The 18,558-nt window shown below is 42.9% G+C and overlaps 1 protein-coding gene across 1 annotated transcript in view; it reads right to left on the bottom strand.

The window, feature by feature from the left end:
• Positions 1-8,238: 8,238 nt before the first annotated feature.
• PCK2 (phosphoenolpyruvate carboxykinase 2, mitochondrial) overlaps positions 8,239-18,558 on the bottom strand; it is a 137,793-nt gene continuing 127,473 nt past the window's right edge. The window contains exon 10 of the mRNA XM_044058341.1: positions 8,239-9,262. Within this exon, the coding sequence (XP_043914276.1) occupies positions 8,808-9,262 (455 nt within the window). The 3' untranslated portion in view covers positions 8,239-8,807. The remainder of the gene's footprint in view (positions 9,263-18,558) is intronic.

Here is an 18,558-nt window from a genome sequence, read left to right as displayed (position 1 = left end):
CATATGGCTGAAACATCTTCTTCCCCACCAAAAACTTCAAAGGGCACTTCTGGATTTAAAAGATGTCAGAAGTGTGACAGGAAGATGCCCAATTCTGATGGGCATGTGTTGTGTGTGTGCTGTTTAGGGGCAGTTCACCTGCAAGAAAACTGTTCCTTATGTCATGGTTTCTCTGCCAAAACATTAACTGAGCGGAGAAACAAATTGATATTAAAAGGTTTATTAAAAGGTGATTTTGAGGAGGCCATTTCTGGCACCAAGACAGATGCCAGTTCATCGTCCTCTTCTTCCTCCTCTTCAAAACAAAAGAAATGGCTTCACTTGGTTCTGAGTGTTTCCTTGATACCGGCCAAAAAGCTTTCAAAACTACCTACAGTGTTGACAGTTCCCTTGGCATTGACAGGCAACACTGACAGGGCACCTACCATGACTATTTCTGAGAAGACTACTACTTGGCAACAGTGGTTTTATTGGAACTGGAGCAGACAAAAACTATATCCATCCCAAGATCTAGGTACTATCCCTCAATCAATCCCTTTAAGGACTGACCACCTAGCCCTTTTGTGGATTCGAGACCACCGAGGTCTCCCTCTACTTCACCCATTTGATCCACTAAGAGTCTCTCAGAATCAGACATCATGAGGCTGGTGGACCAGCTCTTGACGGCAAGGGGATTACTGTCTTCTTCCTCAGTTCCCAGCCAAGTTGGCACTGGGACCTGTCCTACTTCGACACTGTCTCATCCTTCTTCTCCCTCTATGAAGGGGGGCAGCCTTCCAGATCATAGAGAAGGCCTTGTCCATTGTGGACTCCTAGTCCTTGCCATCCCTGTCAGGTAAAACATCTCTATCCTTTGACAACAACTACCATCAGCCTCATCCCCAGGACAGGGGGCTCAAAAGCCTCAGGAGAGACCCACCTTAGTGGTTTCCTCTTCCAATACATCCCCAGAACACTCCCTCCATGAGGAAGTACATGCAAAGAAAAAGTGGAAGAGGAAGCACTTAGACTCCCTGGAGGAGTCTATCACTGAAGATACCGATTTTGATGCTGATGAAGGGGAAGGTTCCCCCAGGTCACCCTCTGATAATGTTTTCTTTTAGGGACATCCTGGAAATCCTTAAAAAGAGGAGTGGCTGGTCTTCCTTCCAGCCTTCCTCAGAGGAGTTGGTATACCTGGAGGCTTTTCATGCCCAACCCTCTACCTCTTGGATCTCACCGCCTGCTGACGAGCTCATTAAATTGATCGTGCAGTGAGCATGGAAGATCCCTGATTCCATCAAATCGATCCCCAAGAGACCTGACCAGATCATTTCTGCACCCAAAGAAGAGCAGCATTGGGCTAAGGGCATCCCTGTAAACACCACTGTGATAGCGGCAGCCACAAAAAAGGAGCTTACTGAAAAAAGTCCTACTATCGATCCTCCTAACAAGGAGTCTAGGACTCTGGATAGATTTAGGAAGTGAATTTACCCTTCTCTCTTAGGTCTTTGAATTACATGGTGCACTTTACTAAGCTACAGAGAGATGTGATCAAAAGCTTTCAGATACTCTCACAGGAGCAGTAGCTGAAGGGATTCGAGAAAAGTTAACTCTCAGCTTGCCACCCTTGAATCAATTTCAAACTCGTCCATGAGTCTAATTGCCCATGCAGCCGAAGGGATGACAAGAGTGGCGGGTTCAGTCATAGCCATTAGGAGATATGCCTGGATGCACTTACGTGACTTTGCAGAGCCATTTAAATCTTCATTCATCAATCGTCCATTTGACAGATTGTCACTGTTTGGACCCAAATTAAAAGACACATTGGCCAGATGTGAAAAAGATGGAAAGACTATTTCAGCCATAGGCGTACGCTTCTCCACTCCTCAATGTCCCTACTGTAGGAACCAGAGAAGTGGGAGGCTATGGTTCAAAAAGTCCCAAGGGCTTTTCCCAAGACTCATGTAACAAAGACTTTCCCTGGAGCAGAGGGGGAAGCAATGGAAGATGCAGGCCAAGAGGCAGAGGTGGCCCGCAGAACCAGGGATCCAGAGATACTTTCTCTGGTAGCTCCTACTAGCGTTCCTGAATGGAGGCCTGACTGTCTTCCTCTGGAGGCAGTTGGGGGACAATTATTCTGGCACCAATCTGCCTGGCAACAGATAACTTTGGACAAATGGGTGCGAGATATCATTGCCAGAGGATATATTATTCCCCTTTCCTTTTTCTTCTTTCGGCTTTTCCAGTTACGGGTTGCCACTGCAGATCACCTGTCTGATCATGACTGGCAGTGGAGTTTTTTACGGTGTCGAGCTGCCAGCCTGCACCCAACCTCCCACAGAAGGCACACACACATGCATGCACTCATGCCTAGGGCCAAATTAGAGTGTCCAATCCACCTACAGCATGTCTTTGGGATGTGGGAGGAAACCACAGCACCCAGAGGAAACCCATGCGACCACAGGGAGGACATTCAGACTCTGCACAGAAGGCACCCCAGCCGAGGATCGAACTGGAGAAGCTCTTGCTGTGAGGTGATTATTCTCCTTTCCTCAAAACCAAAAATGCAAAAAAGACTTCAGGGTGTTCCACCCAGTCACAGGGAAACAGCAGTTGTAGAAATTCAAAAACTGTTCCAAAAAAGAGTCATCCAAGAAGTCCCACCAGACCAAAGAGGATCCAGTTTTAATCAAGATTCTTTTTAGTGTCCAAAAAGACAAGGGACTGGAGATCCATTCTGGATATCAGCCAGTTCAACAAGGCAGTTCATCAAACCAAATTCCAGATGGTCTCGGTACAGTCGATACTTCTTTTCTTGGAGAAAGACGATTGGATGTGCTCTATAGAGCTTCAGGATGTGTATTACAATATAAAAATGGACAAACAATTCAGAAGATTCCTGTGCTTCACTTGGGAGCCAGAAATTTCCAGTTCAGAGCACTGTCTTTTGGTCTCACGACAGCCCCCAGGGTGTTTACCAAATGCATGGCAGTGGTAGCAGCTCATCTTAGACTGCAGAGTTTTTGAGTTTTTCCTTATCTTGACGACTGGCTCCTTACCTCTACCACCAGGCGCCAACTAGAACAGGCAAGAGACTACACTCTGCATCTTTGTACTTCTCTAGGCATTTCAATAAATTACAAAAAGTAAAATCTGCAGCCATCACAAGTGCTAGAATTCATTGGAGCTCTGTTTGACACAGTTTTGGGTCTTGTTTCACTCCCAGCAGAAAGACTCCACCGAATCAGATCACAAGTCAACCAGATTGTCCGCAACAGAAATGTCCCAGCCAGATTAGTTCTACAAGCACGAGGCTCGATGGCAGCCTCGATCACTCTAGTTCCTTTAGCCACACATGACATGAGAATTCTCCAATGGCTTCTAGCCTCTCAATGGTGTCTGATAAATCAGCTGATGTCACACAACATCTTGATCACCAATTGTTGCAAACAAAAACTGTTGTGGTGGCTCCGGTCTGATGAAATTCTCTCAGGCCGTCCTTTAATCCTTCCACAACCCTAAGCCATAGTGACCACTGAATCTTCCCAGATAGGGTGGGGGGGGGGCATTATCTGGGAAGGACAGTCCATGGCACTAGATACCCTCTGGAAACCAATTTGCACATCAGTGTTCTAGAGATGAGGGTGGTGCTGTTTGTGTTACAAGAATTCCAAGATGCTCTTCCTCTAGGAATAGTAGCATTCCAAACAGACATGTTGATGGTCTGGTACATCAAAAAACAAGGAGGAACTTAATCTTACCCATTTTATTGAGAAACCCTCAGAGTTTGGCAATGGGCGATTCTTTCCAACCGCTTTCACATGGCAACACATATTCTGGGGTGCTCTAACGTGATAGCGGACAAGCTGAGCAGAACTATTCTGATGCCTCACGAGTAGTCTCAATCCTGTGGTGATGGAAAAGATCTTCCATAACTGGGGTTACCCTTGCTGTGACCTGTTTGCATCCCCTCTCAACAACAAATGCAGCAATTACTTTGGCCTGATCCCCCCTCTAGGGGAGTCACCAAGGGACGATCTTCTCCAAGATTGCCCCCCTGGTTTCCTCTATGCCTTTCCTCCAACTCCCCTAATATCTTGATTTCTAAAGAAAGCTAAGAGTTTCAAGAACACAGTAATCCTCATTGCCCCATTCTGGCTTCGACAAGTTGGGTTTCCCTTCCTTTGGCCTCATCTACTCCGGAAACTTTGGATTCTGGACAGAGCTCCAGATCTATTATCTCATCCAGAGGGAATGGTTCATCTGAATCTCCAACATCTTAAGCTCACTGCGTGGCTTCTCCAATTCCCATGATTGCCAGGCACTCTTCCCTTTCCTCTCCCGTCTGTTAAATCGTTATGGCCCATCATAAACCTTCTACTAGGAAACTATACCAGAGCATATGGGAAAAGTTTGCTAGATGGGCTCTCATTAATGCTCTAGACCCTTATATATTCCCTTGTTCCTTGGGATTTAACCCTAATTCTACAATCACTTACTCTTTCCCCTTTTGAACCATCAGCTCCATGAGACTTAAAGTTTCTGACTTGGAAAACTTTATTGATAGTGGCTATAACTTCTGCCAGAAGAGTATCTGAAATTCAGGCCTTGTCCTGCAACCCCCCTTGCATAATATTTCACTAAGACAGGGTCTCCTTCAGAACTAATCCATCCTTCTTGCCAAAAGTAGTCTCAGAATCCAATATCAATCAGACACTACAACTTCCTGTCTTTTTTCCTAACTTCTCCAGTAAAGGGGAATAGTCCCTACATTTATTAGATGTTCACAGACAACTATGTTTTTATCTTCACAGAACAAAGGATTTCAGGAAATCTGGCCAATTATTTGCTGCCTTTTCCAATCTCTTCTCTTGGGTAACCCAGTTGCCAAGGCTACTTTAGCTAAATGGCTCAGAGATGTATCACTTTTTTCTATCATTCAAAAGGACTTCACCTTCCAAGTCCAGGGAAAGCTCACTCAACTAGAGCTGTGGCAACTTCTGCAGTTTTTCATGCCAGAGCTTCTTTGGATGACATTTGTGCAGCAGCCACATGGTCTTCTTCTCATACCTTTATCACTCATTACAAATTGGACCAGGTCTCTAGGGTACAAGCATCATTCGGTTTGATGGTGCTTAGAAATATTCTTCCGTGAGACCTTCCAAGATTCAGGTAGCTGGGGACTCTGTCCCACAGTAAAGGATTACGTGAAGATTGACAACATCAGATGAAGAAGTTATGTCTTACCATAACATTCCATCTGTGTTGTCGATCTTCACTAATCCTTGACATCCTCTCCCTCCTTCCCCCAGCCTGAGACTCTTAGTGGATCGAACTCTCCCAGGACTGGCTTCATAACAGAGACACATATCTGGTCTCTTCTTTTTATTTATGGTTTGTCTGCCACTAATTTAAGCAAATTCAATGTGAGGTAATTTAGAGAGGAGCATTGTGGGTACAGCCTAGCTCAAGAGTTTGGAAGGCGCGAGCTGAAGTAAATGGCAGAGTCTGTTCTGAGGCTTGGAACCGAGCCCACAGTCAAGGATTAGTGAAGACTAACAATACAGATGGAATGTTATGGTAAGACAAAACTTTTTATACTCCCTTAACCCAATATATTAAGTCATTAACTGGAGCTATAAAGCTGTATGTGGCAGTGAATGGGGCAGTGTTGTAAGTAAGGGCTTTTAACTGTGCTACAAGGAAATAGACAGGAGAGGAAAAGTGAGCATGGTGCAAATGTAACATTAAGAAGGACAAAACAGTTATGCATCAAGTATGTAAGGGTCAGGAAACATGCTGACTGGTCAGCTGGCCATTACTTGATGATAAGTTGAGTCACATGGATGGCCACACCAGGGAAACTCATATGTGTAGTGAGGGTGTCCTCGAAGTGCCTAACAGATATCTCAGTGCAGGCTGACTTCATCTCCTACCTCTGGAAGAGCTTCTCCAGTTTATCTAGAAGATCAGGGATGTGAATTTGTTAGTAGACCCTTTTCTGAATCCCAGTAGTACAGGAGACAGCAAAGAGTTATAGCAGGAGGTTGGTCACTGATTTTTACAGCAGTAACTTAATAGTCTGCTGGTGCACACTAGTGATAAGGGACACCATTAAGTTAAACAGAGTCCTTTCATGCAACTCTTGCAGGGATAGGCGGGGCCTACAGATTTGACTGACAGATACCAAGAAGTCAGTAAGCAGAAATGGCACAGGTCATTCATGTGAAAAACCAAAATATGAAGGAGTTTAGCAAGGTCATTGAAAATTACTTTAGGATGGTAATAGCCTCAGACAGGTTTCAGAAAACCATTTGTTGACTTAGAGAGGGCAGGACACACTGATCTTCACTCATGATATTTTTGGAAGCTAGTAGATAGGAGCACTATGAGGAATTCCTGAATCTTGTGGGCATGTCCTCCTTTCATGAGGCAACACCTGAAGTAACTCATGGGAATAGGTCCATTTCTGTAAATGATGTCACTGCAGCAAATGAACTGTTCCATGGAATCAAGGATGTAGGAATATAAGAGATTCTGCCAGAAATGCTGAAAGATCTGAATACTGTTAAAGTATCATAACTGATGCACCTTTTCAATGTTGTTTGGAAGATGAAGGCAGTATTTCTACACCAGCAAACTGATGAAGTGCCCCTATTCTCAAAAGGTGGGGGTTAGCACAGTTTGGTCCAGTTAAGAATTCATGCTCTTCAACCTCTCTGAAAAAGCCTGCCCTGGGATGCTGGAAAGGGGATTTGCTCTGAAAACTGAGCCCCTGAGTCATGAGCATAAATGCGAATACCATTCTGGCTGTGAAACAGTGAAGCGGCCCTTTATCCTAGCATGGATACTGGAAGGGGACCCAGGGGTTTGACAGCAGAGTCTTCATATATTTTGAGGACCAGGTAGAGGCATGTGAAAGTGCATACTGGAATGTTTTTGGTGCTACAACAGTAGATCGTCCTGGGGCCACTGCCACAAGTCATCTGGTTCTTGTGTTTTTATAGTGAGAGTTGTGTCCGCATTCTTGTCTTTACATTGAATTGTTCACAGTGGGTCATGATTTGCATAAACATAATACCAAGATACAGCCAATTTAGGAATGTTTATGTCACATCTTACTGGTTTGACGTCTGTGGGTCAGACATATGGACTTGAAAAGTTTTTTAGCAATAACTACAACAAAGCTAAGGGTGTGTTTTAGTTCTGCCATCCAGCGCACTGAATAATGTGTTTTCTAAGTTCTAGTGTAACAAGCTGAAATAAGCATCCTGAGTTTACTTCTTTGTTTTAAGAAAGCTGAACTTCAAGTAAACTTATTGGTTTCTCCCTTCTAAATGTGTCTAAATAAATAAGTTATGAGAAGTGTTTGAGCTGATGTTTTACATGGCTTTCCTGAAGACAATAAATATCACCCTTGCTGCAAACTAAAGAACAATACAGTAAACTCTAGGTTAACCGGCACCTATGGGGATTGGTAGATGCTGGATAACTGTAGTTTCTGGTTGCTTGAGAGTTACTATTAAAATAGGCCTGACTAATACTGTACCCTATACTATTTTGTTTGGTTTGACTTGTCCTTAGGTTGGGGAGAGAGGGAATTTATTCTTATCTTGCTTTTTAAAACTCTAAAAATGTAAGATATGTTTCTGCGGGGGGGGGGGGGGTGTGCAGTAACTGCAACACATGAAAATTGTACTGTATTTCTCCAAATTTTTTTTTCCTGGTTGCTTTAGAGTTCTGGTTGCTTAAGTTCCGGTTAACTGAGAGTTTACTGTAAGATGGTTCCTTTTTTTCTGTATGAAGATATAATTTTGCTGTTGTGCTGTCTGATGTCATTAATTAATAAAAGCCCCTTCTCTTTTTATTAAGTGCTGGCCTCCACCTAAGATATCACCAATCCAGGCCGATGGGGCCTTGGTTTAGCATTTCATCTGTGATGGACCTGAAAGAGTGCAGAGCCTTAATAAAACTGCACAACATCATCATTACTAGAGTATGAATACAAATTCCTCATATGGGAACAGAACCCATAATCTTTTGATCTTTTAGTATAAAGTCTAAGTACATAACCTGACCAACTGACACAGATGGAATAATAAGCAGACAAAAATAAACAAGCAAACTGTTGGGCCTGAAGTAAATAATGTTATGAAGAAGTTGAGAGAAGTGCTATAGCATATTTTAGAAAAAAGACCCCTCCTAGAATGGGATTTAGAGGGCTATAAACTTAATTAAAACACAAAGAGGCAGGCATAATGTTTTGTAACAACTTTATTGATTTAAAAAAAGGAATAGTCCTATGATTTACCTCTCCAGTGGGAAGTAAACCAAATTTAATTTTAATTTCTAATTTCCTGTCCTCCAAGAATTTCATCTTTTCAGAATGAAAGATAAAGTGCACATTTCATCTGCATTTCTCTCGTGTCAGTGTGCATCAGTATTACAGATTCCCAACCCTGAGATCAGAAATTCCCCAGTAAAAAAAAATTGAAGGACACAGGCACGCCTGTGAAAAATGCATATTTTTTTCTTTAATTCAGAAGCTATGAACTTTTCCTGTATTGTTGGTTGTAAATATCCCTGATAAAAAAATTACAGAACTGGTGTCACAAAACAGAAATGTTGTTATACCGAATGAGCAAAAACAAGATGAAGTCAAAAAACAAAACAAAACAAAACAAAAAAAAAAATAGGCCACAGCGAAGCAACATATTTTACTTCCTTCTGTACCAGTGGAGTAGTGTAAACAGTTTTTTTTTTTCACTTTTATTGAAAAAGTTTCTTTGGCAAATATAAATCATTTCATAGAAAAATATGGAATTTTACATTTTCTTAACTCGTTTCTCTAAGCTCTTGAGCTCATTAATTACTTCATGGGGCAAATCTTCATTGACTTGCTCAGTTAAGTATTTTCTGATGTCCATTGCTTCCTGTTCCCAAAATGGCTTAGGCAAGGAGAAAAGCTGATCTACGTTAATTTGTCCCAAGCCTTTCAAATTCAGGGCTCCATCTGCTGGGACGTAACCTATTGGTGTTTCCTTGGCACTTTGTTCTCCATCAACCCGACGGAAGATCCAGTCAAGCACTCTCGAATTCTCCCCGAAACCTGGCCAAAGGAAGTTTCCATTCTCATCCTTCCGGAACCAGTTGACATGGAAGATCTTTGGTAGTTTTACATCCTTACGATGTTCCATGCTCAGCCAATGAGCTAAGTAGTGTCCAAAGTTGTAGCCAAAGAAAGGTCTCATGGCAAATGGATCATGCATAATCACCTTCCCTGTTTTATTAGAGAAAAGAAAAGTGCATCATGTTAGTGGTTTGATTATTTAATTTATTTGCATTTCACTCTCAGAAATTTCTACAGGTGGGCGAGAATTGAGATTCTTTTGGAAGACAGTAACAAAATCTAGTCCTTAATCATACGAAAGGAGCAGTGTAAAATTCTTAAATAAGAAAAAAAAATTGTTTTCCAACTTCATACTGAATTACTGTAACTCAGACAGCTTAACAAAGTCTTCTGACCTATATATGGCTATCCGTAGGTCACAACCAAATCCTTAAGAAATAATTATCCCTATTGTCATGTTTTCTTTGTTTTAAATAATAGTACTAATTGTTTAAGTGTTAATAAAATGCATTTTGCATTGCATGCTTTATGTACCTACTACGTACCTACACTCTACCTGGTTCAACAACAGCATGAAAATACATACTAGTGTTTAAAGCAACTGCAAGATGTATATGCCAGCTATTTGATGTTTGTAGTTACTGTTTTATACAACTTATAAAATATATATGCACAGGAACTACACATACACAGTCCTGTCATTTGTACTGTACATGACTATATCAGACGTCTTCTTAAAACAGACGAAAGTTAAGACATTTATAATTAACAAACATTTTTAAAAAGTAACACTGCCCACTTACAGTTAATGCAAGCATTACATTGTTAATGCTGTTTATTTAGTAACTCTGTTGTTAAATTCATTTTTAGTTTTGTAACTTCATAACATGCCCGTCTTGTTCTGGCAGCTGATGCACAGAGCTGAAGCTCTAAACTGTTAATAATTTGCTAGCTGTGCCTCGGAAATGGGGCTTGATTCCTTACCCCTTCATTTGCTTTCTGTGAACAACTGACAGTCAGAAATTGTTGCTGGTAACAACAACAACAAAAAAAAAGACATGCTAGTATTTCTTCCTTAATCCTTAACAGATTTACATTAATGCCTACAGCAGGTGTGAAATGGTAAATAATACATGTTTAAGAATCCAGTAGTTGCTGTGTTTATTGAAAATGGCAACTGAAAGAAAAGCACGGACACTGGCAGAAAAGAATCACACTTCTGGAGTACAGTGACCCCCTATGAAAATAGGCTCCTGTAACTTGTCTTCCAATATTTATTTATTTACTTCCATTTGTTGACTGGGGGGAGTCCAAATGGGCATAAAAATAACTTATTTTCAGCAGAGGCTCAGGGAGAAATGTTCCAAAGAACAATAAAAAGTTATGAATAAATACAACTGGAAAATATTTCCAATTGGTCTAGAAAAATGAAGAATCGCATAATTAATAAATATTAAATATGATATACTTAAAAGGAACAGTACATACAAATACAACAAAAGAAGAGATATATTTAATTTAAAGTTATAAATTCAAATATCAGAAGCAATTACACTATTATAAAAAGAAACAGAAAAATAGAGGAAGAGATAAAAGGAGAAAAGAAGTTAGGAATGAATTAAGGAACCAAAGATCAAATATAGAAAATGAAATAACCTAGAAAGAAGTACTAAAATGTTATAATATCAAAATATCAACAGCAGTTGATATTTGTTATACAGTGATATGGAGCTTATAGAAGTACAAACATTGGGCACCAAGGTCCACAACTACAGAATAGTTACGGGATAAGGAAACATTTTTTGTATAAAGGCATGGAGAAAGCAATCTACTGCAACTAAAATAGAGTGACTGCACTGTTCAGGTGTCTCAGAGTGACTGCACTGATCAGATGTCTCACATAAGAGTGACTGCACTGCTCAGGTGTCTCAGTGACTGCACTGCTCAGGTGTCTCAATGACTGCACTGCTCAGGTGTCTCAGAGGACAAGAAGCAGAGATGATCTTATCAGTGATCCTCTGATAAAGGAAGAAGACGAGAACTGCATCAGCAATGGAGAAAGGAGACCTTGAATTGCCTGAGTTTTGGCTGCATAAGTGGAAAACAAGGAGCAACACTGGCAATAGATGTTGCCATTAGGAAATACAAACAGAAGATATGCCTGCAGCTGACCATTGGTTTCAGAATGTGCTGCTTGGTTTGTTACAGACCTGTGAAAAAGTGAATATTCACAGCTGGGTTGAAACAAGCCTATTTAGGCATGTTGGATGTGACAATACGGATTTTAAGCTGATTCACTTGCTGGCAGCAAAAGAAGCAAAGATATGATGGTTTTCTGACTGGGTTTGAATATGGATGGCTCTGACACAGAAGAGCTATTGATTGTGTGAAATGCAGAAATATTCCATTTATGTGGGGAATACTATCTATCTTCTGAAAAAAAAAACAGGCATAAATGGACTGCATGGACGCTGAACACATCTGAAGTGCGTTGGTGAGACTATAACAGATTCAAAATGTCAGTTTGCATCATGCTCACTTCCAGTCAGCAACCACTGCATGGCAGGTTGTCATTATACTCACACATGCAAAACACACACACACACACACACACACACACACACACACACACACACACACACACACACACACACACACACACACACACACACACACACACACACACACACACACACACACACACACACACACACACACACACACACACACACACACACACACACACACACACCAGTCCAGCAAGCAGCTCTCAGCATTACATTAAAATTAAAAAAACAACAAAGAACAAGTAAGCAAACTGCTGATCATGGGACTTAAGGTGAGAACTTGCGGAAGGGGGATGGAGTCTACTCTTAAGGTGAGTGTCATATAACACTATATTATGCTATTTCCTCCACTCCTGTCTCTGCAAATCCTCACCTTTTGCAGAATAGCAAACCTGCCTCTACAAACAGGAGGAGATACCTTTCCAAATGCCCTGAAGAACTGCCTTAGCAAAACCTTTCCTACTTTTAAACTGGTAATGTAAGTTGTTCTAGTGAACTTGGCTAGTAAACATCTGGTTGGAGACCAACTTCCTCTATGCAACTCTACCTATAACGTAACAAACTCAAACAGGATTGTGAAGACAGGTGAAGGCAGCCAGTGTAGCCAGGTAGAATTTTGTAGATAATTCTGTAATTTGTAAATATTAATGTAAGCGACAGGCTTGTTCTCTTAAATGTGAAAAGACTTTATTGGATATTGAACTGCGGAAATGTAACAACAGTGCACTCTGCTGTAACAAAGCTGATAAGTCAATTATTCGATGTCAAAATTTGGAGCCGGGATATCTAGAGGGAGGCATCCTGCATACTGTTTTGAGGCCGCAGTTAATGGCTAGAATTTGCATGTATAATTTCTTTTATTGCCCTGGCTTCCTGAGCAGCTGCAAGATCAATAGGGCTATTAACCTCTGAGTTCAGTCAGCCTGGGAACCAGAAATAAATTAAGTAATCTGAAATGAATCTGTGGTACTGTTATCAATTTAAGGAGAGAAAGAATGGGGGCATAGAGCATTTGTCTTGAGAACATCCAACATCACCAGTTCTGCCTGTGTCTATATGTAAGTAGGATTTTAGAACTGTGTTTTCTCTTGGATATAGCTAGGAAATAGGAAGATTAGAATAGTTTGTTTTTCTGTGATGTCAGAACTTTTCCACTGTATTATTTTAAGCATTTCTCTGTGATCTCTGAAGTCTTGACTAGCACTGTGTAGTAAGAAGTATTGTCTTGTGTTTTTATTATTTATTATTAAATATTTTTAAACCTTTCAACTGTGGCTGTTTTGTGTAGAGATAATTTAAGCCCTAAGAGTACACTGCATGTATATAGCGATACTATACCAAGTCACTCCAATAAGCTTTGCTGTTCAGTCACACTTACCATTTGGATAATAATACTGCACAGTAATAATTGGACACCCTTTAATAAGGGCCTTTGAGTAGCTGATAAATATTAGTGGGTGGTGGCAAGTGCTACTACTGTATAGTCTGGGTAAAATGAGCACAGCTGGAGAACCTGTGCCAGCCTTCCCAGGAGTGTCTGTTTGGTTGTATATAACTCTTATCTCAAAGTGTGTGTGTATGTGTGTGTGTCAGCTACTTGGTCAGGGACAGGAAGCACTGGTTGGACAGAGAGAGTGCTGAAGGATTTAACTTGCCCCCTAAGCTGAAATCTGGACCATATAGCTGTGCCAGTGGGGATTCTTATTGGGGACCTGGACAGAAAGGGAGAGACCAGCCCCAGACTGACTGTGATCTCTGTGTGGTCTTAAGGGAAATTTTACTTTACTGTGTGTGTACTTATTATCCTTTCCCTATATGGACGCCCCTCACTGGTGTTAGTTTTGAGGATTGAGGCTCCTTGATTGCTGGGCCAGTGCATGGGCGTAACATATTAATTGTTTGTCAGTTGTGGGATATCCACACCACATATTAATTGGTTTGCAAATTAATTGGCTTGTAGTGGTGTGGGTAGAGTGAATTTCTGTAGCTTGTGTACAGTGATCACTAAAGGTGTTCTGTACTCTAAATCAGCCACGCAGTGAATGCTCAGAGTTCAGATCACAATTGTTTTATTTCTTTTGTTAGCTTAGTTGGTCAGGGAGAGCAGGCAGCATGTCAGCAGAGAAGTACGGAAAGCTGACAAGGAGTCAGCTGGCTGAGATGTGCCAGACTAGGGGACTGGTGCATGGAAACCTGACTAAGGCAGACCTGATTGCAGCCTTGGTCACAGCTGCATCAGAAAACTGCAACCAGGAGGATGATCAGACTGGCAGTGAAGATGTACCACCCTCAGAGAATGGACAGCTTAACCTTTCTGCAGAGGACTTAAAAATCCATCTGGAGCTAAAGAGACTTGAGTTGGAGGCTAGGAGTTTGGAAATAGAACCAGATGAGAGACTGAGGCGTCTAGAGAGTGAGGACAATAAGAAACTATGATGGTTGCAGGCTGGGGAGAATGAGAAACTGCTATGCCTGGAAGCTGAGGAAAAGGAGAGGCAGAGGCAGCATGAGAAAAAGATGCAGACTCTTTGCCAGAGTCATGGAGGTAATGGGGAAGGGAGTAACTGGACCCCAGAAGCACAAAGGGTCAGTACATTTCTTCTGCAGTTTAAAGAGGGGGATAATTTTGATAGTTTCATTCATATGTTTGAGAGGGTATGTAAACAGTATGATACTGACCAAAGGCTCTGGGTATGGTTCCTGACCCCCTTATGCCACAGGAAAGCTATAACTGTGTTGTATAAAATGTCTGACGTTGACTGATTTAATTACACTGTTGTTAAGAGTTGCTTGTTAGAATGTTTTAAGCTAACACCTGAAACGTATAGGAAAAGGTTTTTTGAGCATAGATGCAAGGCAGACGAAAGTTTGTGTGAATATGTTGCTGATCTGAGCACTTATTTTTATAGCTAGGTGAGTGAATGTCAGGTCACCACTTTTGAAGGGCTGGCAGACCTTTTGGTGAGGGATCAAGCCCTTAGCACTTTGCCTGAGGACATGAGGATCTGGTTAGCTGATAGACAATGTGCTACTTCAGATGAGTTGGGGAAGAAGGGAGACCTATACCTAGCAAGCAGGGCATCTCTGCACAGGAAAGGGACCTCCATTACTGCTCATGGGTCTAAAGGAATCCATGGTGGACAGCATAGATGCCCCAACAGAATCTGCCAGTAGCAGGGGAAACCACTAGTCCAGGTACACGTCCAGGACCTAGGGTTAAATGTTTTGAATGCAACCAGTGGGGCCATGTGGCATACAGATGTCCATAGAGGCAAGCTGGGGAACAAAAGGTGAGAGAGCCAGTAAGTGGGAAGACAAAATGCCAATAGCAGGTTGTCGTGAGACAACCAGGGTACCAAACTACCATCCTGCAGATGTCCTGATAGGGAAGGATTTGGATGAGGCAGTACCAAGTGCTTATGCAGTTACACGCAGTCAGGCTATGAGACAAGCATGTGGGTCTGGTAGCCTGGGGGAGACCCAGACAGACTGCATATCTGCAGCCAGGACTGGTGAGGTGGTTACTTCAGGGAGGAATCTACACTGTAGCAGTGAGACTGAAGGTGAGCCACAGCTGCTTGTGGGTACTGATGTTCCCTTGGACAGAGTGACTGCAAAGGTAGAGGTGCGTAGTAGTACCCAGGCTGACAGTGAGGCACCACTGTCAGAGGATACCAGACTTCCTGTGGAAGGGGAGCTAGGAAGGGTTACAAAGAGACAGCTGAGACAGGCTCAGCTCTCAGACTCTACACTGCAAGGCCTGAGGCAGGTAGCTAGTAAGGCACCTGATTCTCAAGGGAATAGGGATTCTGTATAATGGGACTGTATAGAGAGTGGACCCCTGAGGGAGGGCTAGAAGGTGAGAGAATACAGCAGTTGGTTGCCTAGAGCCTACCGTCTGGTGCTTCTAGCCAAAGCCCATGATATTCTCTTTGCAGGTCATATGGGCATAAAACGTACAAAGAGACGTATTATGCAGAACTTCTATTGGCCTGGAATTTCCAGAGATGTAACAGGATACTGCAGGACCTGTGAGCAGTGCTAAAAGGTAGGCAAGGCAGAAGACAAAGTGAGAGCTCCTTTGATGCCTTTGTCTGTGATTGAAGAGCCATTTCAAAGGGGAGCTATGGATATTGTGGGACCTCTGAGTACCCCAAGTTCCACAAGGAAAAAGTATATCCTAGTGGTAGTGGATTATGCTACACGATACCCTGAGGCAGTGGCTCTGCCCTCCATTGATGCAGAAAAGGTGGCAAATGCTTTGTTAGAGGTTTTCAGCAGGGTAGGTTTCCCAAAAGAAGTACTGACTGACAGAGGTGCCAATTTCATGTCAGACCTGCTGGCTTGTCTGTGGAAGTACTGTGGGGTGAGGCACCTGAAGACTACCCCCTAACATCCCCAGACTAATGGTCTTGTTGAGAGGTTAAACTCTACTATCAAGTCCATGCTACGGGCATATACAGACCAGTTTAAGAGGGAGTGGAACAAATATCTGCCCCATCTGTTGTCTGCTTACAGAGAGGTTCCCCAGGAATCCACAGGTTTTTCACCCTTTGAGCTGCTGTATGGGCATAGGGTGAGGGGACCACTAGATTTAATTTGAGATGCGTGGAAGGTGAGTATGAACCTCACTAGGAGTCTGTTGTGGCATATGTCCCAAACATCAGGACAAGGCTCAGGGAACTCATGGGCTTGGCCCAGGAGAACCTGGTAGAAGCCCAACAACAGAAAAAGGTGTGGTATGACAGGAATGCTCAAACTAGAGAGTATGTTGTAGGGCAGCAGGTAATGGTTCTCATTCCTGTCAGACACAACAAGCTGCAAGCAGCTTGGGAGGGACCCTACAAGATGGTAAGGAAGGTAAGTGACATTAAGTACATGGTAGAACTGCTAGGCAGGAGGCAGGAACACAAACTGTACCATGTTAATATGATGAAACCTTGCCATGATAGGGAGGCCCTTGTGCTGAGCATTTGCAGTGGGTTGCAGGAGGAGTTTGAGGGAGATCTCGTGACTAATCTCCTCAGTGAGGCTTGGACTGACACCTCGGTGGAAAAGGTAGCAACGTCCCAGCAGCTATTTCCCGCCCAAGTTCGAGAAATCCGAGCAGTGTTACAGGAGTTTGGGGAGATGTTCACTGGGAAACCAGGGTGCACCCACCTGGTGCAGCACCAGGTGGATACAGGACCCCAAAGGCTTATTAGGCAGGCCCCTTATAGGGTGCCTGAGAGAGTGAAACAGACTCTGAGGGAGGAGATACAGGAGATGTTGGAACTCGGGGTAATTCAAGAGTCCAGCAGTCCCTGTGCCTCTCCAGTGGTGCTGGTGCCAAATGAGGATGGCAGCATCAGGTTCGGTGTGGACTACAGGAAATGAAATAGTCACACAGAGTCAGATGCTTACCCCATGCCTAGGACAGATGAGGCCCTAGAGCAGCTGGGTGAGGCTAAGTATCTTACAACCATTGATCTTACCAAGGGTTACTGGCAGGTGCCCTTGGCTCCCAGTGCTAAAGAGAAGTCAACCTTCGTGACTCATTTTGGCTTGTTTGAGTTCACAAAGATGCCCTATGGGATGAAAAATGCCCCAGCGACTTTCCAGAGGCTGGTAGATCATATCCTAGCAGGAGCAGGAGCAGGAGGGTTTGTCATTGCTTACCTAGATGATATTGCCATCTATAGCCATTCCTAGGAAGAGCACCTTCAGCGTGTCAGGTAGGTGCTGGGCAGACTACAGGGGGCAGGACTGACCATTAAGCCCAGCAAATATCAGGTGGGTATGGCAGAGGTCTCCTACCTGGGATATAGAGTGGACAGTGGTATGATCAGGCCAGAAACTGCCAAAGTAGAAGCCATTCAGGCATGGCCTGCACCTGTTACCAAAAAGCAGGTGAGGGCATTTTTAGAGACAGCAGGATACTACAGAAAATTTGTCCCCAGTTATAGTACCATAGCTGCTCCCCTCACAGACCTGACAAAGAAGAACAGGCCAGATAAAGTAGTGTGGACCACAGCCTGTGAGCAGGCATTCCAGGAGCTTAAGGAAGCTTTGGGAGGACCCCCTGTGTTAGCCAGTCCAGATTACAGCAAATAATTTGTTGTGCAGGTGGATGCTTGAAACCATGGGGTGGGGGCTGTACTTTGCTAGATTTCTTCAGAGGGAGAAGAGCACCCAGTGGCTTATCTCAGTCGTAAGCTCCAACCCAGGGAGGAATGCTATGCAGCTGTAGAAAAGGAATGTCTAGCCATAGTGTGGGCACTGCAGAAACCTCAGCCTTATCTGTATGGAAGAAAATTCACTATAATGACAGATCACAATCCCCTAACATGGTTAAACAGAGCCAGCCAGCAAAATGCCAAGTTGCTAAGATGGAGCCTAGGGTTGCAAGCATATGATATGTCAGTGTAGCACTGCAGTAGGAGTAGCAATGCCAACGCAGATGGGCTCTCAAGACAGGGAATGGGGTACGGTATACTCAAATAGACCTAACCCTCTCAAGCAATGTTTCTCAAGGGTCACTTGAAAAACTAGCTTGAGTTCTCCGGGGGTGTGTGTGAATATAGGTGAAGGCTGCCAGTGTAGCCAGATAAAATTTTGTAGATAATTCTGTCATTTGTAAATATTAATGTAAGCCACATGCTTGTTTTCTTAAATGTGAAAAGACTGTATTGGATATCGAACTGCAAAAATGTAACAACAGTGCACTCCGCTGTAACAAAATTGATGTCAATTTTTTGATGTCAAAATCTGGAGCCGAGATGTCTAGAGGGAGGCATCTTGCCTATTCTTTTGAGGCCAGAGTTAACGGCTAGAATTTGCATGTATAATTTCTTTTATTGTCCTGGCTTCCTGAGCTGCTGCAAGATCAATAGGGCTATT

This window comes from Protopterus annectens, chromosome 16.part0 (genome assembly GCF_019279795.1).
Source record: "Protopterus annectens isolate FY-2018-M chromosome 16.part0, PAN1.0, whole genome shotgun sequence".
NCBI classification, from domain to species: Eukaryota; Metazoa; Chordata; order Ceratodontiformes; family Protopteridae; genus Protopterus; species Protopterus annectens.
Note: the sequence above shows the minus strand (reverse complement) of the source record. Positions and strands in the feature narration are given on the sequence as shown.